The 26,016-nt window shown below is 34.8% G+C and overlaps 1 protein-coding gene across 8 annotated transcripts in view; it reads right to left on the minus strand.

Moving 5' to 3' along the window:
* Positions 1–26,016, minus strand: part of NBEA (neurobeachin) — a 557,443-nt gene that overhangs the window by 189,771 nt on the left and 341,656 nt on the right. For all 8 annotated transcript variants that reach the window (XM_025049493.1, XM_025049492.1, XM_025049491.1 and 5 more), the window contains 2 exons: positions 20,953–21,077; positions 5,263–5,406 (listed from right to left, as the gene is read on the minus strand). In XM_025049493.1, coding sequence (XP_024905261.1) covers positions 5,263–5,406; positions 20,953–21,077 — 269 coding nt within the window. The remainder of the gene's footprint in view (positions 1–5,262; positions 5,407–20,952; positions 21,078–26,016) is intronic.

Consider the following 26,016-nt stretch of genomic DNA (forward strand, 5'->3'; position numbering starts at 1 on the left):
CACGTGACAGAGAAAATATTTTTGATCAAGAGTCACAGTGGTGTCTCTTGACTTGGAAAAATGGGAACCTTAAAAGACATTTAGTTAAAATGACACAATTTGTGGAAAACGGGACAAAACAAAGATCAGCTCAACTTTAGGTGTTCTTACCCTGGCAAAGTCAAGTGATGGGTAAGTAATCATTTGAAATGTTTCCACCAGTACGAGCAGATGAGTTGATAATTTGAGCCCCCAAGTACTTAATTTCAATAGCTCAAAATAAGCTTTGTTTTGTCTTTTGTTTTCGGTATAAATTAACTAGATATTATCTCGGCTCTCCAGTTTACTTTACCTACGTGAACTTTGTCCACGGAAACCTCTTAAGGGCAAGTAATTGTGTTAGAGGATTTCTTCATGGTTCAAAGGCACATGGGATATGGTCGCTACCCCTAAGGAATGTACAGTCTAAGAGGAGAGAGAAAACATACAAAAAAGCATCTACAATACAAAGCTTTATGTGATAAGTGTCTTAAGAATGATACAATTAAATTTTTATGGGGTGGCTGTAATAAAAAAGACAGAAAATGACCAGCATTGGGAATGATGTGGAGAGACTGGACCCTCGCACGCTGCTGATGGGAACGTAAAATGATGCAGCCACTTTGGAAAACAGTCTAGCAGTTCATCAAAAATGTAAACATAAAGTTATTATTTGACTGAGTAACTCCACGCCCAGGTATATATACTCGAGAAAGGAAAATACACGTTTACATAAAATGTTGTACGTGAATGCTCAAGGCAGCCTTGAAACGAAGCAATGTGCAGACACCACTGAGCGCATAAACTGAACGCGGTACGTCCGTATAGTAGAGTATTATCCACCATGAAAGGACACGCAGGCCACATCGTGGATGGACCTTGAACACATGCGCGGTAAAAGCAGCCAGGCACAGAAGATTACGCATTCTGTGACTCCACTGATGTGGAATGTTCTAAACAGGCACATCAATGGAGACAGACAGCACGTCAGTGGTCCCACCGGCTGTGTGAACAGGGGTGAGAACTGAGGGGATGCCAGAGGGTCTGAGGCTTCTTTCTGGAGCGATAAAATGCTCCACAATGTGGTCACAGCTGCATGGCTCCATGAATATACTAAAAGTCATTAAAATGTGCACTTTAAAAGGGTCAAATGTATGGTATGTGAATTATACCTCAATAAAGTTGTTACCAAAAAATATTATAAAGTGACAAGACTGACCAGTGAATACTTCATAAAAGTGTTTTAGATAGGTCTAAAAATGGGCAGAAATTTTGATAGAGGTGATAAAAAGGGGTGTAGAATTGAGCTGTGCTAAGAATATTTCAGGTAAAGGAGGAAGTTTGGACACTGACATAGGCCTGTGAAATTATTTTCAGTTATTTAACATTAAATGGATGGATTGTTGGTAAGAAGAGCTTACATATATAAACAAAACAATGTTTTTTTAAAAAATAATTTACAGAACTGATTTGCTTTTCAAATTACAATAAATTGAGATTTTGGATAAAAATTAGGTGAATTATACTTATTAATTTCAATGTTTTAAATAACAAAATCATATTTTAAATAAATATAGTAAGTTGAAAATTTTAGTTGTGTAAGGAAACTTAGGTGCTAATTCACTTTGGTGAATCACGACAAACTAAAAAAGCAATTAAAATAAACTAAGTTAGGTGTTATTAATATAATAATTAATTGATTGTCATACTTCTATATTATAATCATATTAGCCATTTGCCACAACACATAATAGAGTGAGCAATTAACAATCACACACATTTAACTTGCCTCTCGAGATGAACAGCTTGGGAAGAAAGGGAACTAAAAGTAAAACAAAATGGTATGACATTTAAATCTGTAAAACGCTGTGGAACATTTGATCTTTATTAACACGAGAAAACTCCAAGGGAAATGGAGGAAAACATGCAAAAGGGTCAATATTTAAATAAAATTGTGCTACAGGTACTCCATCAAAATTTTTTAACTTACCAGAATGATTTGGGGGAACAAGTATATAACACTAAAATGAATCATTATGCATAGTCTACACAAAGTTCTAAATGTCGTATAATAAAGCCGGTCTAAAAGTTGAGTTACTAACTGAGGACTTCGCTTTGACATCATTTTAGAAGAGTCTTTAAGTATATAAACATACATATTTAAATATACTACTTGGTGTATTTTAGTTAAAACTGTGTACTTTATATTTTAGTTCAAATCATATACTTCTTAACCGTATGTACTTCCCCTTGGTTTCTACATCCTCATTTATAAAATTAGGGTAATAATAGTATCTACTCATATAGTTGTTGTGAATATTGAATAGGTCATTGCACATAAAACCCTTGAAACACTGCCTGGTTCCTATTAAGACATGCTAGTTATTCTCTTTTTTCTTTTTATAATCAGAAATTGATCCTATCTTTTAAACCGAAAGAAAAAAAAAGAATTAATCTTAGCTAAGTTAGGACTTTCCCTTAGGTTTCTATTCTAATTAGCACATTTTTCTCTTGAATTTAACTTGATTATTAAGTAATACTGCATACTGGCAAATTATAATGCATGGTCTCCTCATCTGTCTGCCTGTCAGCAAAGGAGCGTTTTGTTTTGTGAGACAGGAGAATGAATTATGCTAATCAGGAGGTTTACGTTTACCGTTATTATTATAAAATTGGTGTATTCATTCATATAAAATCTAAGAACTATAATTACTTTTATATCTTTGAAGGTATAGTCTTATATTAATAATATGTAGCCATATCACTAAGTCATTAAAAGATAAAACTGTATCTTTCATGTCATACATGAAAAATAGGCATTTATTATTTTACATATTATTTCTAGATACCGAAAGTCAGATTACATTAATTTTATACACATATTTTATGATGTGGATTTTAATGTGGTCTTAGATATCCTGTGATAGTGAGGTTTACTTTAGGCAGTTCAGCACTATCATGATATTTACAACGATAAGTTATAAATAAGAAAGACATTATTTACCATATTTTAATTTCTGAGACAGATAATAATTATCTGCACAATTTGTCAGAGCAACATAGAAAGTTACATATTTATGTGTTCTGAAACTTCATTAACAGCTGATTTTTTTAAACTTAAGAATGACGGTTTGCAATTAAATTCTAAATATGATTTTAATGTGACATTGTCACTATCATGCCAGGCTAGATTAATAAATAATTAATAAATAGGCTTCACCATTCAGAGAATGAATTCTGCGGACTATTTCTGTGACCTCTTCTTCTCCCTTTGTAAAACACCCATCCCCTACTTTTGTACCATATTCAAAGTTCGGGTTCACATCTGTGGACTGTTGTTTTAAAAATGAACACTATAGACTAGGCAGGGAATCAATATGTTGAGACCGTTTGTAAGATTTTTCAGACAGAAGGATTCCAAAACAGAGTATGAGTTAGGATCCAGTGGATATGGATAGGATCAGATTAGCTCAAAGACAAATCTGTTCAAAATTCAAAGAAGTCTGAAGAGTTCTGACAGAGTGGATTGGTGAAGAATCACATCAATTGATTTTTAAATAATTTATTTCAAGCCTACTTTTCATTGTTTTTCAGATATTTTAACTTAATGTTATTTTGAGAATTTTGTTTATAAGCATAAATTAATGTGAATAATTACTCTAGCTACCATTAGATGAAAAAAATATAATGGGGTTATTAGTCTTTATTGGATTTTGCCTCTGGTATTACTCGGCAGATCTTATTACAATGAACTTCAAGGTACTAACCAAATTTGTATTCACTAATTAATTACCTCTAGCGGGAACTAAGGATCAGACAGTCTAAACTAAATTGCATAATTATTGAACACATCTGTTAGCATATGTGAATGAGAAAACGCAACGCATTATCTAAAAAGGCCAGGAATCATGTTTGTGAATTTTCTCTAGTTCTTTTGGCTCAAGAATAAGACCACAAATCTGTGGGCAAAAGGAAATAATGGATTTCATTTGCTTAAACTTCCCAATGGCCTTAGATAAAATCTCTGAACTATTAAAACAAACCACAAAACAACAAAAACAAATGAACATTTACTTAGGAATTCAAGGCAAACATCTGTTCACAGGTTTAAGATTAGTTTTAAATAGGAAAAATAGTTTTCATGATTACAGAAATGTTAATAACATAAGCATATCCAGCAACTGGTGTTGGAATAACCTCATTAAACATTTTCTAAAAGAAGGAGAATAATGTGCCATCTCCAGTTTACAATGAACAATACCTCTTCTCTTTAATAAAAGGAGAAATCTGTGGTAGAAATATCACTGGAGGCCTTCATAAATCATGCCAGATAATTTTCAGCATATTTCTGGAAACCGGAGTGCTATTTTGTTTACAGAATGATGAAAATAAGTCCACTTCTCTATAGCAATCTGCCACCCCAATGCTGTATGGGCTGAAAACACGGAAGTCAAGTAAGACTCAGCCACTTGAGACTCTACGCCAGCAGTTTTAACCTGAGATCTAGGGTATGATTCTGCAGACAGGTTTCCAGGGATCAGTGGACCCTCTGAAATTGCGTACAAAACTGCCTGTGTACACTCATGAGGTGATCTGCTTTCATGAGATTCTCAAAAGTGGTTTAAAACCCAAACAATGTTACGGGCCAACACCGTAAGATACCCATTTCCCATCTGGTCACTGCAGATGCTGCTCTGACTTGACCCCAGACCAGCACTAACATAAGGTGAAAACTGAGGGCGGCCAGGTGAATGGCTGCCAGTGGTGGGGATTAGCAGAGTGGGGACACAGAAAAACCCAGGAATGGGGAGGGACATTCCAAAGAGTGACAGCAGGGAGGAAACTGAAAATTCAATGGTCGCCTGGCTGAAGTGGCTATTCTTCAGGGCTGTTAGCATGTTTGAGTCACGGCTAAGTCCGTGAGCCCATCACCTTGTGCCCCTCACAATTATTTAGGCAGTTAGATGGGAACGATGCATGCTATATATTACTTTTCCTACATTAAAATGTTGCTCTTCACTATATAGAAAGTAGATGCTATTCATTTCCTGTCAGCGAAGTACCTCTTTGTTTGAACGTATTTTCCTCTCTTTGATACTAGACATGAGATAAAGCACGTGATTTGCGAGCACAGTTCCAACTAGTGGCACACACTTATTCACCAGGAGATAGATTTTTAAACTCGGGAACCTCGCGAGTATTTATTATTTACAACAAACATAAGAAAAACACGTCAGCATTTACCTGCGAGATTGTCGATTTCCTTCTCCTGCAGCAGACTGACGGCATCGTCGTCTCCCTCCAGCATAAGCTCCGTCTCTGCATTCTGATTCACTATCGCCTGACTCCTGAACGTTTTCTTCGACTTCACCACATCTTCTTCGGTGCCTAGTTACAACCGACATAGAATAATTCAGGTCACTGCGATTGTTCTGCTTTCCGTATTAAAAATGATCTATTACTTTCTCATAATTACATGTTGCATTTACACATTACTTTATAATTAAGAACATTTTTACCTTCTTTATCTTGTTTGGTCTTCTAAATAACTTTGTGAGAAAGGCAGGGAGCGTAACCACCTAGCCTTGTTTTACAGATGAGGAAACGGGCTGAGAAAGCTCCGTGACTTGCTGAGAGACCCAGTGCTCGGGGCTCGTGGAGGACGGTCTCCCTTATCTACGTCTCGGGGCTCTAAGCTCACTGCATTTTTCTATCGAAAATCTGCATCTCACCGCAAACTCGGTTTTCTGATCCACGATACTACACAATTTTATACAATTATACCTTTGTGTGAATTAGAAAATTGATCAGATCGTTTTTGAAAATGACAGCTATGAAGAAAAGCAGAAAGCATTCACATCTGAAGGGAGAAATGGTTGATACTGGGCAGCTACAGAAAGGTGGAGTTGGGGGTGACGCAGACAGAGAATGTGCTTCATGGGACTGTTTCCTTAGAAATTAATGAAATAAATGATGATTTTCTAAAGTGATATCCTGACTTTGTTATATAACCTAGTACAAAAGGCCAAAATACAAATACAAAAAAAAAAAATAACCAGAAAGATGGAAATATAGCAAAAGTGGACCTAGCGTCAAAAAAGGTCAATCAATGTAATGCATTTGACTGCTTAACAAATATTTCAATATTTACATTCGAACACGTGCTTTGGCAGGTGACAATGACTTATCGTCTGAATTGCAAGTAAATTATATATATATATGAACCACAACTAAGCACAACACTTGCAGATGAAATTCGACCTGGGAGAAAGTGCTGTAACTTACTGTGTTCTAGCTGCCGTATTGGGGCATAGGCTTCAAGGAGCAGCCTTAGCTAGGAAAATACTGTCACATCCCATCTGGTGTGCTGGATAATATTCGTGAAAATGGAGCCCAAGAAATACAATGCCTCCTATATGGTGGCATTGTATCACAGTTCCAGGGGATGTGACGATATTGTGAACACATGCAATTACTCTCCAAGTCTTGTCATAACTTTGGCCAAAATTCTCGCCGTTTAACCATAATACGTTTGGTCAACTCTTCTAGGCCCACAGAGGACTTCCAACAGTCCGTTCCTGACTGCTGATATTTGCTCAACCATTTTTCTGGAAGTGCATCTAGCTGCCATAACACATGCGTCGTAAAACAGAGTCAGCCTCTTTTTCTGCAGCGTGCACACTTCTTTTCATCGGTGACTCAGAGTCAAACCTGTTTGCTAAAACATTAACAAACTGACCCGAAGGCAGCCCGTAGAAGAGTAAAAACCAGACGTTGAGGAACACAGTTACGTCACAATAGCACTGTAGAGTGTCACTGGCTGAGAGGTACAGTCTGTCATCCTAGCTCTTACTGTATAATAGCATTTAGAGAGCATGGTTAAAAAATATCTTAACGATATAAAGTAATAGATTGTAAAATATATATTTTGATAAATACTTCAGGGACAAAGGGTATTATTACAAGTCAAAGCTACACGGGAGGTGAGGAGAATTAAACGAGTTATACATGCATTCTTTTCTCCCTGGCCCATGGATAATTCTTTTTTTCTGGACTGAAAACTGAGAATTGATTACTGACTGCTCCAGAACCTCATTTTAATGTTATTTGGTTTCTTGACAATATAAAGCCAGTGCAATAGTAATCTTCTAGGGGTAGCTATCATTATAATGTATTTGTTTCTTGGGCAGAAACTTAATTTGCGAGACTCAGAGCTTGAACCATCTGAGAGCAAACGAGTGATGAATGACTGGGAAGTCCCCCTCGAGGTCCCACAGCCACATTTCTCCTACACGTCTTCAGCGGGACGGTCCCAATCCCGCGTCTTCCTCAACAACAAATCATCTCCTGCTCCTCAACCGCCTCCTACTTTGATCGAGCCACTTACTGGAGCCACAAACTTGGGGGGCATCCCTCGCGTGGCTGGCACTGCCCTAGCTCAGGCAGAGCTCCCTCACTCACGCCACGCTTCTGTCAGTGTGATTACTATAAAACACAAATAAGTTGAGGACATTTTCCCACTTCATCTGTTTATGAACTCCTCCCAATCCACACACTCAGTGCAAGGCTTATACTGACAGAATAAAATCTAAAGTCCTTAGCATGGCTGATCGAGGCCTTTTATCCTCCTATGACCGTTTTTGCATTATCTCTTCTTACTCCCCCATATGTCATGCTTTCTTAGGCCCCTTTACCGGTGCTACTATTATTCCCTCTGCCTGGTACTTTCCTCCCTTCCTCCTTTGTTCAATTCCTACTTGACCTTCAAAACTCACCTCCTCCAGGCACCTTTTCTCACCAAACCCTCTGTACTTTCACAGTTTACACAGAACTCAGCCACACTGCATAGGTGCTATCTGCTGTGTTTGTCTCCACTACACGCTATGGCTTAACTTCTGCAGCCTCAGTGTCTGCCACCCAGCAGGCGTGCCACAAACACTTGCTGAACTGAAGTTCGAGGCTCCCTATCCCGTGATTTCTTAAGGTAGTTGGCATGGTCTTTCCTTATGCTTCCGCCACACCTCATAAATCTGCACTACAGAAGTTACTGGCATTGCAATTGTTTGCTTGTTACGTCCACGTAGCTTGGAAGCTGTTGATGACTTCATTCTGTCTTTGTGTTCTCAGTTCTCAGCACACTGCCTGGCATAGAACAACTCCTGACAAGTAGTGAATAAGCAAATAAACTGAGATATAAAAGTTACATCTGGATATTTCTTAATCTGAAGGTTCAGGATATCTCAGAGATTCTTGGTGATTTGCCTTCAGTTTGTGGGAAAATTTAAGAATCTATGTAGTTACAAAGAAGGGAACTTGGATCTTTATCAAGAAAATCCTTTATGTATGTGTCAGCCTAAAAAAGCAAGTGTGTAATCTGCTTTGCCATTGAAAAACTTTGTATAACTCATTATTAACATTACAATTTACCAATAAGGAAAATGTAGTCAAAAGAAGGTGAGCTCTGAAGGGTATACTAAGCTTTTAATTGTATCCCCTCTAGTTTTACAGCAGTAAAATAAATATGTCTTATCCATACCAACACACTGAACTTATCTCTGTTGAAGTGTTATCAGTTTGAAGCTTAGTAAACTTCTTGATTTTACGGTACTGCAGCAAACATTTATCTAAATTAAAGTGTACGAGATCCAAAGGTGCTTTTCAATCACAATATCCTTTATGAATTAGAGTTTCATTCATCAAAATTACAGGCAAAAAGAGGTAAGGTCTCAAAGGGCTGTCTCATTACAAGGCTTATAAACGCTGTCCTTAGAAAGAATTGGTTTAACACCCAACAAATCAAAATGTGATTGGGAAGAGAATTTATTTGAGACCATCTATCTTCAGAAGACATGTTGGACCGAGTGCACTTCTTGGCCTCTTCAGCCATTCATCAAGAAATTAACAAGCGAATACCACAAACCACCAGAATGCCTTAGATTTGAAAATGTGGATTATGTGTAAAGCTGGATAGGATAGACATACATGCCTATTTTCTAAGAAAACATTAAAATGCCATAAAATCTATAAGGTTTCAGAATAAAAATAATGTCACAGAATTATAGATTAAGGAAGCCAAATGTGAAATTGTCCTTATGCTATTTTCCACATCATGTTACAAATAACAAATATAGGAAAGCGTTCTATACGCATTAGATTTCTTTCTAAGTATATTATACTTAAAGCTCTGTATGTGAAAATGTTATCTAATATAAAAAGCTACTTTACATGAACCTACATAAAGCCCCTTTCACTAAATTTCTCTTAATAAATAAGTATATTTTACAAGTGAAGTAACGAGAGAACAAAAACGTATCTAGTAGTGTTACCATACTCTAGTATTACTACTATAATTGCATTATCATTTAAAATAGTTTTACTGTTATTTAAGATAAGTTAAAATATGGAAATGACAAATTGGAGGTGTTAACTTATCTTAATAATATTCAAAGAAAATGTCTATCTGGCTTTGTCGTTTTTAAAAAATGATCATGTATGTGTATGTGTATCTATCCAGCTATTATCTATCCATCCATCCATCCGTCCATCCGTCCGTCCATCCGTCCGTCTGTCCGTCCATCCATCCGTCCGTCTGTCCGTCCATCCACCCATCCATCCAATCTACCCATCTATCTACCTACCTACCTACCTACCTACCGACCGACCTAATCTTATATAAATCTACTATGTAAAAATACATTTTCAATGTTATTTCTCTGTACAATTGAAACACATGGTTCACGATTCATGATCTGGGCTCTGCTTATTTAACTTCAGTATTTTACTGATTTGACCTCTTCACACCTTATATTCCCTAAGAGCTGAATGTTTTCGATCTCAAACATGACACACAGTCTCAAACCTTTAAGTCTGATGTACGTTAATTTCTCTTACATGGAATTCTCTTACCTGCCTTGTCCTTCAAGATTCACTTTAGTTGATTACTCTCTTCTCTGTATAAACTTTGTGTCTTATAAACAAGTCACTATATATTATCATTATTTTTTGATACTTTTTCTGAAATATTTTATTTAGGTATTCTCTTGTTAGATTTTGATTTCTAGTGTGTCAAATGTCAAACAAAGTGGCAATCATTAAATGTTTGTTGAATGAGCACATGAAAACATAAACATAATTCACATATTAGTCATTTTAAATGCTTGGGACTTAAATTACTTTTCTCTTTATGTCCTTTACAGTTTCCTCATAAACGAGAAAGCTGGACTATGTGATTTCCCATTCTTACTTTATTTTACCTGCAAACATCCATTAAGAACACATTACAAAATATATCCAAACCAATCTCTTAACTCGAGTTTCCCAATCTGTGAAAGAGGAATAAATATTTATCAGCTGACCTCTCACAGGGTTATTGGAATGTTAAAATAAGACAATGGATGCTAAAGTACTTTAAAATGTGTAAAGATTATTTATATAATAAACTTTTAAAAATTTGTTAAAATTTTGATAAAATAAATAAAGCAAATTAACAAGAGAATACTAAATGAGTCTACTAAGTACGTAATTTAAAACTGAACAAGAACACAGCCAATGCTTTATTGCTTATAATAATGCTGCCTAAGATTTATGTGAAGGAAGAATAAAGCGAGCTCGTTTGAGGACTAAAAAACTCAATTTAAGATAGTGCACCCATCTAAGGTCTTAGCATCATGCCGAACCAACAACAGGTACCCAGCGATAATCCTTTCCTTAGGCTGGATCATCTTTTTCCCTCCACCACGCTGTCACAGCACTCTGTCCACGTCCCCTGCAATGCAGTATGGGCCTTAACTCCTCCACTAGGTTGGATGCTCCCTGCAGACAGGACAGGTCATGTAGACAGGTGCCATGAAGTGTTTGTGAAATTAAATGGAGTGTAAATAGCTTACTTTGGAAATTGTTCTCCCTCAATAACTATTTTATCCATTTAAAGATGAAATTAAATAAAATAATTAAAATTAAATCGGCATCAGTGTATTTGACGTGCATTTTTTATTTTGTATATTCTTAATATCTTGGGTACTTGAAGGAAAAGAACTGCTTTCTCAACAAAGTTGATAACGTGATATATACTTCTCTTCCATCATTGGGAGTTGGGCAAAACAGAAATTTAGTCTCATTTTATTTGATCTAAATGTAATATATCAAATTCGAATGTTTCTAAACATCTGGAAAATAGTTTCATATGATGGCAATCATGTGAAGGAAAAGTTTTTTTTTATCAATATATACTATTTAATAATATATTTTAGTTTTTTAAAATGTGTTTTGACAAAATTACTCCTACATAAGTAAGATAAAATTCTGCAATTTATTTTTCACACTTAAATACTTTCTTTTAGAAGTATGAATACTTTGGGAAATTTTAAAGATTACTTTTTCTCATTAAAGCTGAAATACAGCAATAAACATCTTTAGAGAATAATGCTTTTAGTAACTCTATATGATATTATTCAATTTCCACTAAAAGGAAAAGATTTAAAGACAAATATACATCTGAACTAATTACACTAGATATGGTGACATGATTTCATGCAATAATATGCATGAATCAATCTATTCACGAAGTTTACAATTTTGAAAATTTCAAAAAAGGTAAAAATGCTTAGTATTATATTGACAAATCTATCACTCAGAAATATTTTATGCTGACCTTAATGTGAGATAAAAGCAGTATGTACATACATTGAACGCACTTTAACGATCATTTACTAAAAAGTAATTATTTTTCTTTGTAAATAATTTAAAATCAAAATTAAATTTTGTTTGACGTTATAGCACAGGCATATTTCCTTCTTTTAGAACATAAATAATGACGACATAAAAGAAAATAATTACTGAAGACCAAAAAAAAAAACCATGTTCTATACAGAACAGAATTTAAAAATGAATAGCCTTTGCAGCAGAAAAATCCCAGTGGTAAAAGGTATTAGTGATACTGAATAAAAACACTATTCAAAAGAATGACTAGAATTTCAAGTATCTTTGTTCTTTTATACCTGATACTGAGCCAGCAGCCTCACTTTATCAATACAAAATCATTTTATGAAAGCAAGTATTTCCAGAAATGAACTAGACATTCTAATCAAATAGATGGTTTCAATTTGTTGTTTCAAACACACTTTAAGTAAAAATCTAAGTAGTTATTGATAAAATTTAATAAATACAGAAAAAAAATTCTGGACAGTTCAGACATCAAGTTCTTCTTTTCTTATTTGTAGGTGTTTCGTCTGAATGTGCTGGCTTTAACCTTGGTTCTCACTTCAATTCATTTTTGTTAACAGAGAATATATTGAACAATCCAAAATAGATTATTATCTAGACTACCATAAAATTAAAAACTCAGGATGCCAACTTTAAGTTTATAATAAAGGATTTCAGAAATGGTATTCCTTACTGGAATCAATAATTGATGTTACTCATGGTCCATTTTAACACATCATACATCACATAAAATCAGAGTATGGCATTTTTTGTGTCTCTGCTAAAAATGAGGAGCTTGTGTAGACTTTTGTTTGTTTTAAACTAGACATAAACATTATATCTGAAGGTAAGCTGTTTTCTGAAAAGCTCGAAGAGAATATTTCAATTGTAGAGTGAACACGAAGAATTAACAATATGGGCATTAATTAAGATGAAATGTTCATACGACTTATTCTAAGTGGTAAACTCTTATTCAGATTAGTTATGCTTGTAAATAATTTACAGGACTATAAGAAATAAAGGGAAAAAATGTCTACCTAACATCAACGTTATTGCTCAGTGGAAAAGGACATCAAGGACACTTGCAAGTAAAAGAATTGGATCAATATTAACGTGATTTTCATTTCATGCTTCCCCAGCTCCAGTAAGCTGACAATATACTCTGATTATGTGAACTGCCTCAGAGTAACACAGAAAAGGTTATCAGAACAAGAGGTGGAAATGGAATGCACTTTTTATATTGACAGGCCTGCTAATAGAGTATACTGATTTTCAAAGACATGCAATGTATTTTTACAATTTGGGTCTGACAGCAAAAACGGAATTTCATTTCTTCCTAATTCAAAATATTCATGTGTAAGCAATATTTCTTAGAGCACACCAACAAAGGGGATATTCATAAACAGCATTTGAAAACTGAAAAATGCAATTAAAAAGGTGCAAGAAAATACTATTGAATTTAAGCATGATATTATATAAGTATGAAATGCTAACTTAATAATCTTAATGGAGTGAATGCAGAAAACTGCATTCTATGCTTTTTAAAGGAAATAGGATAAACCATATTTTAAGAATATAAATGGTGATAAATGTAGAATCTCTCTACACTTTCGACTGAATATTACTTGGTAGGAGTTTGATTAGTAATGAAGTTAGGCTGGTTTTTAAATATCTTAAATAAAATGTCATTATATTAAAAATCACGGCATATTTAACTTGTTGAAAAAAATACTAAAACATAGAAAACTTGGCTCAGTTTAGAACCCTCTGAATATCATAAAGAGCAGAGATGATGCATTATTCATCTTTGTGACTGAGTACACACCCTAGTGTTTGGTCTCCATGTTAAAGAATGTTCATAAAACGACTAGCATGAAACAAATACATCAAAAATGGTAAAGACAGCTATCTTCACATTGCTGTCTACAAGTGATTTTTTCCTCCCCTCTTTAAACTTTTCTTGGCATTTTCTAGATTTACTGCAATGAATATGTTTTTTTTTTTTTCCCCAGGAAAAGAGAAAGGAGAAAGGGAAGGAAGGAAGGAAGAAAGGAAAAAAGGAAGGGAGGGAGGGAGGGAAAGATGAAAGGAAGGAAGGGAGGAAGGAAGGGAGGAAGGAAAGATGGAAGGAAAGAAGAAAGGGAGGGAGGGAGAGAGGGAGGGAGGGAAACAAAAAAGAGAACAAAGGAAAAACAACTTGCATCATGCATCAAGAGGGCCAGCTGGCAGATGAGTAACAGAATGGAAGAAAGTAAGTCTTGGCAGCTCAGTGGAATGAAGGAAAACATGAATACAACTTGAATGCGGGCTGTGAGGCGGGGCAGACTTCCTCCAGCGGCGGGTGGCCTCGACCTGGGAAATGATACCTGCATTTTCTATTTAAGGTCTGTCACAACATTCGGTGTGAAAAATTTACTTTAAAACTCTGGGAAATGGGGGTAGGAGGTGTTTCGTATAGGTAAGCAACTGGCTCAGACGTGGAGGGAAGAGGTAATTAACAAAATTTTTTCTTTAATTATAAAAAAATAGAATAGCAAAAAGATGGTGATGACATAGGTTACTTAAAGCACTTTAAAAACACCAAAACCATTTAAAAATACATTTTTATAAATGACACAGAACGCACACCCTAAGTTCATCTGTATTGATATATTTTTATAGATGATAGGCTGGCTATAAATAAGCCAAAATTTAGCAGGTCAACTTTAGAGTCGGAAATGTTCAATAATGTTCTTGCAACTAAGAAAATTCCAAATTTATCTACAGCAACACACTGTATAGTACGAGAATAACATTTAGACTGAGTTTTTGTTCTACACACCATTTTATTAATTAGCACGTCACTTAATTTCTGTGGTCTGTCATTTTCCCAAATAAAAATCCTCTAATAGCTCTACTCACAAATTCCTTTACAATGTGACTCCAAACAGCCTGTTCAGCCCCATCTCCACACGATCTCCCCGCACCATCTTCTGCTCCATCGCCCTTACACTGTGCTTTGCGGTCCCTTTCTCCACATTGCTTGGGAAGATCTCCATTCATCCTTTCAAGTCTAGCTAGAACCTATTTCTTCAGTTAGGCGGCCCCCTTCACTGAGCTCACACAGCATTTTTAATACATCTTGATGAATATATTTATCATATTCTAGTAATTATTTATAAATGCAATAGTGTGTACAGGTTATGAAAAATTAGTCTAAAAGAATATAAGCAAGATTTTGAACAGTCCCATGCCACTCAGCAATAAATCCATTAATATTTCTTTGTCAGTGCCTTATCTTTAATAGTGAAAATAAAACACAGACATAAAATACATATATCAGAATTTAAAAATACTGTACTGATGTATTCCATAGACATCCTGTACTTCGATGCTGCTACCAAAAATGATGGACTGTGGGTAAAATACTGTATGTAAACCTTGAAAATAACCAATTATCAATTAAATAGAAAACAGTAACTAAGTACATAAAATTATATTAATGTTGGTGCTCTAAATATAAATAAAAGATAGGATTCCTGCCTTCACTGGGTTTCTTTTATCTCAAAATATGAAACATCTGAAATCAAAATATATCCTGAAATCTTTACAAAGTGACCTGCTATCAAGTGTCAAATATTGAGGACATTCAAAGGAGTAAGTCAGGCCCTTTTAAGCTTTTGTGTCTTGGTGATTTCCGTTATTACCTCCGCCCTTCCCTGCTCATCTGGTAAATTCCTAATCTCTCAGGACGGGTCCTTCGTCACTGCTTCCATGAGTAGGCTTGGAGCAGGTCACTCTCCGCCTCTGCTCCTTTATAAACAACTTCCTTTCTCTATGACAACCACTTCTTCCCTTCCGCTAGACCAGGACTTTTTAAGCTTGGAACTCCCGGCGCTCTGGGCTGGCGCACAGCTGCTGTCATGGTTCAGGGGGAGCTGTGCTGCATTCACGGTCCCTACCCGTCAGATGCCAGTGCCACAGCCCAGCCTCCAACCCCCACTCACCCCCCAGCAGCGGGCACTGAACTACGTGCTGCTGGAGGGCGAGGCTGTGCCTCAGTCTCCGAATCCAGCGTCTAGCACATGCGTGACACATCAGACATAATCAATAAATGCTTTTAAATTAATAACGTTACTTGACCCTTCTGAATCTGTTCAAAGCCTGTAATCTGAAGCTTCAATATAAAAACAAGAGAGCTGTTAGAACCTTTGTTGATATGAAAATGGTATAGAAAACTGGTAAAAGGAATTTTATAGGCATTTTTATAACAGCATTTATATAATCTGTTTCAATTATTTTAAGAGATTATAAAAGCCATAGGGTGAAGACCAGGCCATGATATTAAAATACGACACTGGCATCAAACCTGGTTATCTTTCTCTCCCTCTCTTTTTAAAAATTTATACCATTTCAACAAATTATTTTAAGCATAATCAGATCATCTATTTCATTCTAGATATGGAGAGTCAATTAATAATATAACAACTAAAATAAATGTGTCAATGAACAATAATAAGACATTTGTTAAGGTCTCTAACATAATACAAACAATAGATTATTGGGTAAAGAAAATCAGATCATCTTTCTCAAACTGTAAACTCTTAAAAACTAAAGTCAGAAAAAAAATGAAGTCAGATAATTTGAAGCTCCTTTTTCAACAACTGTCTAGCTGCACTCGTTTCTTTTATTCTCAGAGCTTCTTATTTCATGATCACTTTAAGTAGCACATTATGGTAGCCATGCATACACCATCAAAACTAATTTAATTCCAGATTCATTACAGAGCTGCTTTTTATTCATCAAGGTCAAATCTTAGTGGCTTCACAAGCTTAGATAAATCAGGTGTTAAGCAGACACATCTCTGAGGAACCGAAGGATGTTCTCATTTGCAGTTCTCAGCATATCTTATTATTTATTGCCAAAGCAATGACTGATTAACTTTGTCATCTTAGCTCCACGTTTTCCCCTCCAGCAGAAGCAACCTGCCCTCTTCTGTGATGCTGGATCAGACCTATTTAAGATGATGTCTTTGATCACAGACATGGGCACTTGTGCTCCTAGGCTTTGATGAAACATTGTTCCACTGTAATTTCGTGGAAGGGAAACAAAGTCTTAAATGATAACTGACAGTCAACAAAGACAAGTGAACTTATTAAGATTTTGTACTATTCCTTGACAGCACGATCTTCAAGCGCTGGGAAAGCTCAGAAGTTGACTAGCATAGGTTTTACTCAAACACAATCAATATACAAAACCCTCCTTTCTCAGTCATTTCCTTATTAGCTAATTTGCCCCAAAAAATGAAACCCTGTAGGTCAGAGGATGAATTTATGAGTTTTAAAATATTTTCCTTCTATTCTTCCATTGCTATGTCTGTAAAATTCCTGGTAATCAATTAAATTTGCACTTGTATGAGATTTTACTATTAGAAAACATCTAAATAACATATTGAATACATGCAACATTAGAACATTAAACACTAGGAAAAAAATTACATGTCTCTAGGTTTTTATTAATCACATTCCAACACCGGAGGCTGAAAGTATATCAAATCTTTTGCGCATGACAACCTCATAAATTATTCAACTCATTAGTATTACTAAGAAGCATGAAAAACTGCATCAGTGTTAAGGATGTTTTCCACCCGAAAAAGGTCAACTAAAAGTTTTAATAATGAAATTGAAAGAAAAGCTTTTCAAAGTAAACATGAAATAAAATTATGGTCCTTTATGTCTCCTTGAAAATATATCCAATCCTGATTATTTGCTCATTTAAAAGAGAGCATTGCTAAGATATTTGTTTTGTGGTTCCAAATAAATTGCCCAAAGAGACTGTCAAGAAATTCAAATTATGGCTAATTATATCTGCCTATCACATTAAAGTTCAACGATAATTTAATCAAAAATGTTTGAATTTAGAGGAAAGTCAAATGATTCAAAACATTTTTATTAAAGTATTGTCTGTTAATTCCTTTTCACTTATATTACATTAATACAGGCTCACATTGGAGAAACATATTGCAGAAACATATTGCACTATAGGAACAGATAGATCTGATCAGTGTTCCAATAGCAGGGATTGCATTGATGGCCATGTAAATATTCCCTATTTAAGTAATTTAATGTTATTCCCTTAGCTTGTACAACTTGTTTAAAATCTGAAAACTCTGATCACTGATTCAAATACTTCTAGCTATACTTAAAGATCCATTCATAAATATTCTTTTGTTCCTAAAACAATCTTTTGCTACAATGTAGATGAACATAAAAAATATATATTTTTGACTACAAATTGCAGCAGAGTTTCTGTGCATTTAATGCTTCACTTTCAAGATAGAATTTATAGGGAAACTGAAATATTATAATTACTTAATACAGAAGAAGGAATAAATTGGATTTCAATTTGTTCTAGATGCTCTATGCAAACCAGAACATTCACTCTTTTGTATGTTAGTCTCTATACTGCCAGACTTTAAGGTACTTAAACACATTTAAACATTTCATGGCAGATAGAGTGGCCAGATGATGGGCTGAGTATTTTTTTACTTTTATGTGAACGTTCTGGCAATACGTGAATACAAACGTTTTCTTTAAAATATACAAAATATGTTTTCGATTAAGTTTTTCAACATCTATTTTTACTGAATGAAGTACTTTATAATAATTACTGACACTTATTTCCTATTTGCTCTGAAGAAGCACTTTGTGCATAGATTAGAACGCACATTCAGAGTTTGGGAGAAGGTACCATCCTACATTTTTCTCCTGGCAGTTGGCAATTCCTCCTTCTATTTCTCCTGGCAGGTGGCAATTCCTCCTTCTATTTCTCCAGGGAACACTTTCCACTTACCCACTTCGCATCCTCCATATTTTATTATTCCCTACTTTCTACTCATTTTCAAAAGTCCGAAGATGTGAACTATGATAAAGGTTGAAGAGGTGTCCTCTGGACTTGTTTTTGGAGGTATAACTGGTTTTGTTCTCCATCGTCTTCCACAGCATGAGAATGACCACAGAACAACTCTGGGCTAAGTAGATTTCCCGAATATTTTTTGGCATGCATGTGGTCTTTGTTATGAATAAAATAAGAACATATCCCTCAAGGAACCCAACGCTCAAGAGAGATAATAGGTTCTGATATGCTGATGATCCAGTATTTAAAATTTATAAACCGCTACGCATTTTAAAATACACTTCGGCTATACACAGAGGATGTTTAAGTATCACCTACATCTTTTATCTTTTCAAAAATAGAGTATTATATTTTAGTTTAGGTTCATTAACAACAGTTACTATAATGCTAAAATATAATTATCAGTATTAAAAAGTTTTTAAAATTTGTTTCTGATAGGCTTTGATGCTGGTTTATGGATAGAGATATTTTGCAAATTAAACACACAAAGTAAAATATCCAGTTTTATAGAGAATCAAATTAAATATTTTTCTAACAGACCCCTTTTTGAAAGCAACTTGTAGAATGCTGAATGGAATAGTATAATGTGGACCCTTTCTAATTAAAGCTTTGGCAACTTGGTATCAGTAAAATCACACCCTAGCATAACTTTTGTCACGAATTGTCTCTACATGTAATTTCTAACTTCAAATGAGATGAATTCAACATAAACTGGAGAAAAATTCTAAATAGTTGGGTATACGAAATAAAATTTTAATGATTTTAAGTTCATATAGTAAAGTATGCCACTTTAAATAGATAATTCTAAGAATCTCTATAGAGCATAAAGATAATACTTCATTTTAAGTTCATGCTAAATCCTGAGGTGCTAAAATCTTTAGGTGATCTTTTGAGTTCATTTAACAAATTCTCTATAGTACAGGTAAATTATAATTTTTTTCTAGCATATTACTTCCTGTACTTTCTTTTACTATATAAAGTTACTGTCTTAGATATAATAGCTTTATACGCAATCCACATGTATTTACTTTTTAAAATTTCTTTTTACTTTTCAATTACAGTTGATAGTCAATGTTATTATTCAATATTATTTTACATTAGTTTCAGGTGTATGGCGTTTATACATTTATACATTTATGTAATTTATGAAATGATCCCCCGATAAGTCTAGTACCCACCTGACACTACGCATAGTTATTTATTTAATTATATTTTGAGCCTTACTAAGTTATATCAATTCACATACTATTTGCGTAACAAATTCTAAAAGCTTTGCACATTTTCTTTTTATTAGAATTAAATATTTTCTCTGTTCACTCCATCAAGAACATGAATGGTATTATAAATGAGGGTAAATTTTAAAACAGACGGTTCACCGATGACTCTCAAAGGAATGAAAATTAACATAAAAATACAAGGAATTGTAAGAACAAAAGTAGTTAATAACGAAAACATATGGAGAGTATCCATTAATGGTTCTTTTCCACATGTATATGGTTTATCAAATTCTGATATGATCTAACTTATTAGAGCATTTAAAAATGGATGAATAGACAAAATACTTCTATGCATACTCCCCGGTGGATAGCAATCTAAAGTGGCAGCATTTTTATCAAATTACAAAAAAACTTTGATATTTACAATTTTTTATACATTTTATAAAGGACAATTTAGGGTACGTTCTACTGTGGTGTGGTAGTTGAGAATACCTTTAATGTGGGGTGGTTTTTTTCAGACTTTATTTACAACTCACTGCAGGATCGGGGCTTAAATGAGCATCTTTTTTTTTAGACATAATAGAGGATAATAGAAGAGAATAGTATTGAAATAGAGAATGTCAGGTAATGAGATTATTAATAAGATATTTGTTTCAGTTAAATACACAAGTATGTACATGTATATATACACACAGCATATACATGTGTGTACACACAGAAATTATAGATAAAAATAGATGAGTCTGAGTACATGATTACCAACAGTATATATTTTTTTACCTTGGGTCTTGGTCACCAAACTTCAAAAGACACTGAAAAAGAAACTGATTTTACTCCTGTTTTAGGCTGTATGAGAAGGATGTTGGGTAATAACCAACTATGTAGATAGAGTCTTTTGATCTCTTAAAAAAAGCTGAAAGATCTAAAATACATCAAGTGGGGGAAATATTGGGTTGATTTAAGTGTAACCTAAATGATGCTGAAGGATAAAGCAGAACATAATATTTTTGACTTAGGATATGGAGAATTTTAAAGGCTAGTGAAAAAAATACATTATCGAACAATGAAGAGTTAGTTACCTTACATCCAAAAGTATTTTTGCGTAAGAGGCATTGGTACTAACCATACTCTATTGCAGCTTTGAGCAATGCTTCAGCATGAGTGGAGCCAAATGCATTACGAACAAATCGTCTCCTTCGACGAAGATCGTCTTCCCAGTAATCCAAACGCCAGAAGTCATGCAATTGGCTAAGAGTAAGAAAATAAAGAAACGGTGATCACTACTACTAACAATGTATAAGTGGAAATACATTTTTAAAATAAAATTAAATATGTCTTTGATCTCATTGGAAAATTAAGATACTTTATGAGATATTTATATTTTACAATTGTGTTTGTAAACATGTTTACAAATGAACAAAACTGGAAACAGTAACATTCTCCGATTTTAGGCATGCTAATGCTCAGTTCTTTCTTTATAATGTTCTTCCTTCTACTAAAAAAAACATTAATCATGGGGAGTTCAGTAACAAATGCAGCATCAAATTACAAGTATTAATGGCACAGTTTACATTGTTTTACACTGTTTTTAACAAGGCTTGTAAATCACAGGGTAGAACTCACTACAAATAGTTTGCAATTTAATGACCGTGGTTTCTTAGTAGACTGAATTAAGAACTATAAAATATTGCCCACTTGGATTTGGTGGAACAATGATTAAAATAATGTGCTGAAATATTCATCGAAATAATTCCCTGCTGCCCACAGCAACCTGAGAAAAGTGCAATTTTATCCATTATTAATAATACTGAATTAGAGCTGCAAAAAATTCCAGTATGTGGTAATTGTCTTGGTAAATTATTATTCTAATGATAACAGAGTCCTTGGATGATTTTATAGCTTTCAGCTAATATAAACCATTAACAATCATGGCCATCATTGGGTAACATTGTCTAAACCGTGTTACACGCTAAACCAATATTAAAAATCCATGAGATATGGCAGAAACTACTGAAGTATGTTCACTGCATATCAATGGAACATTTCATGATATCATTTTTTTTCAATTTAATTTCAATAAACATTAGTGATAAATGCCACGGCTTGAGAAGTCTGTTTTCTCTACATAGTAGTTAGAGTAATACACTCAAAAGATAATATTCTAATTTTCCACTATTTTAAAAACATATAAAATGTTTTCATAGAAGATTTGATTTCATTTTTTATTTTGATATTTTATCGCAGGAAAACATTATGTTTGAGTCAGGAAGTAATGTATATGTTTTGCTCATCATTATATCTCTGGTGCAATGTCTGGCACAAATTATGTTTTTAATAAATATTCAATGACTTAATTAAAACACCTTTTTCACTTTGATAATCTACAGATATGTATAGTCATGGAGACCAGTGATTTACTTTTGAAAACATTTCAGGGTTTATGGCCATATAATTTTGTTTTTGATAAATTGTAAAGGAACATAATGTAAGGCATATATAAAGAACATTAAGATTATAAGCATCTGAAGTATACTTTACTATAGTTGTTTTTCTAAACATAATAATCATAATAACTCAATTTTTGTCAAAATAATGAGTACCTGATGAACAATTGTTATATGTAGTGTAACTCTGTTGTTAATTTAAAATAGGATGATTTCTATTTCTACAAATATAGACTAATCCTAGTGGTTTAAGGAAGACCATGCTAAAATCGTGCTGTAAAGATTTTTCTTTAAGTGTATGTTAAAATTAAGTAACTGAATTCACCAAGAGAGGCCAGAGATCTAAAGGTTTCTAAAATTTCTCACCATAGACATTTTTCTCTATACCTCACATTAAATACAACTGAAAAAATTCAGCATTATACATAAAACAAAGATGACAAGGCTGGAAGGCGGAGACTGGAAGGCAGACTGGCTCAGGACCTTGGGACCTATGGGGCAACGCAGTGGTGAGTCCCCTGTGTTACCTCTTGTTCACATACATCCTAGGCTTGGAAGCAAAGAGACCAGCGACCACATTGGCCAGTGGGTGCAGACCAAGGGAAAAAAAAGAAGCCCCCGACAAAAGCCTCTTTCTCTAACCTAAGGACCAGGAAAGGGGCAACCTAAGAAGGCAGGAAACTTTTAGTCAACATCTTCTGTACTCTTGCCAAACACCACGAGAAACCGTGACCCGACCTACCCACACCAACAAAGGATGAGGGAGGGGCCAAGATGCAGAGCCTCATGAAGGTGTAAATAAGGTCACCTGACAGCCGAGAAGACCAAATAGGGAGCCAGGGCTCTCACTTCTGATGGCTGGTAGCAAGGTGCCCACCCTCAAAAAGCCAGCGGAGACCACGTGGAGATCCCGGACTTCCACCCCCACGGATCGGCAACCAGGCACCCTTCCCTCTCCCCACCCAGCTTGTTGTCAGGGAGACAGAGAGAGTCGACTTCTACTATTGATCGACAGCAATGAGCGGCCACCCCTGCCAGCAGACAATGAGGAGCTGAAACTCCCGCCCTGCCAATCAGTAATGAGGGGCCACCCACCCCTGGGTGTCAATGGAGGGGAACCGGGAAGCCTGGCTTTCTACTTCTACCTGGCGATGAAGAGGGAGGACTCCCCACTTCTGATGCAGCAGTGCCAGAGAGAGCCAACTAAGACTTCAGGCTTAAATGAAATACAAAAAATCTCAGAAAATGACAACAACAACAAAAACGTCCAGGTTTCAATCTCAAATTGCTAACACCAAGAATCTGGAAGACCCCAAATAGAATATAAAAAGATCACCAACAGATGCCAATGCTAAGATGGCAGGAACGCCTGACTGTTCCACAAGGATGTCAAGCTGCCATGATAAGAAATGCTTCAATGAACGTTATGAACATGCTTGAAACAAACGGAGTAGAAATCCTCTGCAATAAACAAAAAGTCTTAGCCATAAAACAACCAAAACAAAACCCCCAAACCAAAACAGAAGATACAAAGATGTGCCAAATGGAAATGTTACAACTGACACAGACGATAACCAAAATAGAAAGCTCAGTGGATGGGCTCAACAGCAAAATGGTGGCTACGGAAAAAGAGTGAGTTAACTGGGAGATAGAACAATAGAAAATGACAAAATCTGAACAATAGAGAAAAATAGACTAAAAAAAATTAAACAGAGCTTCACAGCTATAAACAAATTATAATATCTAACATTTAGGTCACTGAAGGTTTGGAAGGAGATGGGAAGGAGAGCAGGGCTGAAATAGTACCTGAAGAAATGGCTGAATACTTCCCAAATTTGTCAAAAAAAACAAAAAACAAACAAAAAAAAACCCAAAAAAACAAAACCCAAAAATGTACAGATTTAAGTAGCTGACTGAACTCCGAACATAAACTCAAAGAAATGCATGCCAAGACACGTCATAATTAAACCCCCAAAATGTACGGATTTAAGTAGCTGACTGAACTCCAAACATAAACACAAAGAAATGCATGCCAAGACACGTCATAATTAAACTTCTGAAAACTAAGGACAAAGAAAAACTTTAAAAAGCAGCCAGAGTAAAAACATCTCACTAACAGAGGTAAAACAATGAAAATGGCAGTTCACATTCAAAGCCATGGTGGCCAGAGGAAGCAGCAAAATATGTGTCATGTGCTGAAAGCAAAGAACTGCCAACCCAGAACCCTACGACCAGTGGAAATATCCTTCAGAAATGAAGGAGAAATGAAGAACCTCTCAGATAAGGGAAAAGAAAATATATGTTCATCAGAGCTAGTATCAAGAATGGCTCAAAGCGGTCCTATAAACTTAAAAGAAGCCATAAAAGAAGGAGCATTGGAACATCAGGAAGGAAGAAAGGACATAGTAAGCAGAACACGAGTAAATGTAGTTAGCTTTCCTTTTCCTTTTGAGTTTTCTTTATTCTACTGTTGAAGCAGAAAGTATAACAGCGTCTGATACGATTCCATGTGTGCATAGAGGAAATATTTAAGACAAATATAAATGGGGGAGGCTAAAGGGATGTAAAGAAAGGTAAATTTTCTATACTTTTCTTGGGCTGATAAAATGAGACCGTCTCTAGAGTGAATATAATGAAGTATGTAAATACAATGTAATAATTAGAGCAACCATTAAAAAAGCTATACAAAGAGGTATACTAAAACATAGCTAACAAACTATCAGAAAGAGAAACTAAGAAAACAGTCCCATTTACAACTGCATCAAAAAGACTGGTAACTCCAGTTTCTAGTAAGATAAGAGATTTTTTCATAAAAGCAAAAATCTTCTTTGGATTCCTTTCAGTTAGTAAAAATACGTACTAATGTATGTCCTTTGTAAAACAAGTGACGGAAGTCTATCTTTTGGAAAGCGAGAGATACTCTTTGCTTTACACCATTTTGGCTTAGAAAAGGCTTCATAGAAATACCCTACTTTCAGATAGAGGGGTTCTAAGGTATATTCTTAATATACCTAAGAATAAATTTAATCAAGGAGGTGAACGACCTATACAATGAAAACTATAAGACAATAATGAAAGAAACTGAATATAAAAATTAATGGAAAAATATTCCATGCTCATGAATTGAAATAATTGATATTATTAAAATGTCCACACTACCCCAAACAATCTACAGATTCAATGCAATCTCTATCACAATTCCAGTGGCATTTTTGCAGAAATAGAACAAATAATTCTAACATATGATGGAACCACAAAAGACTTAAATATCCAAAGCCACTGAGAAAGAACAAAGCTGAAAGCATCATATTTTCTAATTCTAAACTATATCACAAAGCTATAGAAATCAAAACAGTATAGTATTGGCATAAAAGCAGACACAAAGGTCAATAGTACAGAAAAAGAGCCAAGAAATAAACCCACACATATATCGTCAATTAAGTTATGACAAAGGAGTCAAGAATATACAGTGAAGAAAGGACATTAAATCAGAATTAAGTGTTAATTTAATTAACTGTTTATAATGGTGTTGGAAAAACTGGACAGCCATTTCACAAGAATAAAACTGGACCACCATCTTTTACCATATACAAAAACAAACTAACAATGGATCAAAGACTTAAACATAAGACCTGAAACAATAAAACTCCTACAAGAAAATGTAAGCGGTAATAAGCTCCTTAATGTTGGTCTTATAATCATATTTTGGATTTGACACCAAAAACATAGGCAACAAAAGCAAA

This window comes from Pteropus alecto, unplaced genomic scaffold (genome assembly GCF_000325575.1).
Source record: "Pteropus alecto unplaced genomic scaffold, ASM32557v1 scaffold16, whole genome shotgun sequence".
Lineage (NCBI taxonomy): Eukaryota > Metazoa > Chordata > Mammalia > Chiroptera > Pteropodidae > Pteropus > Pteropus alecto.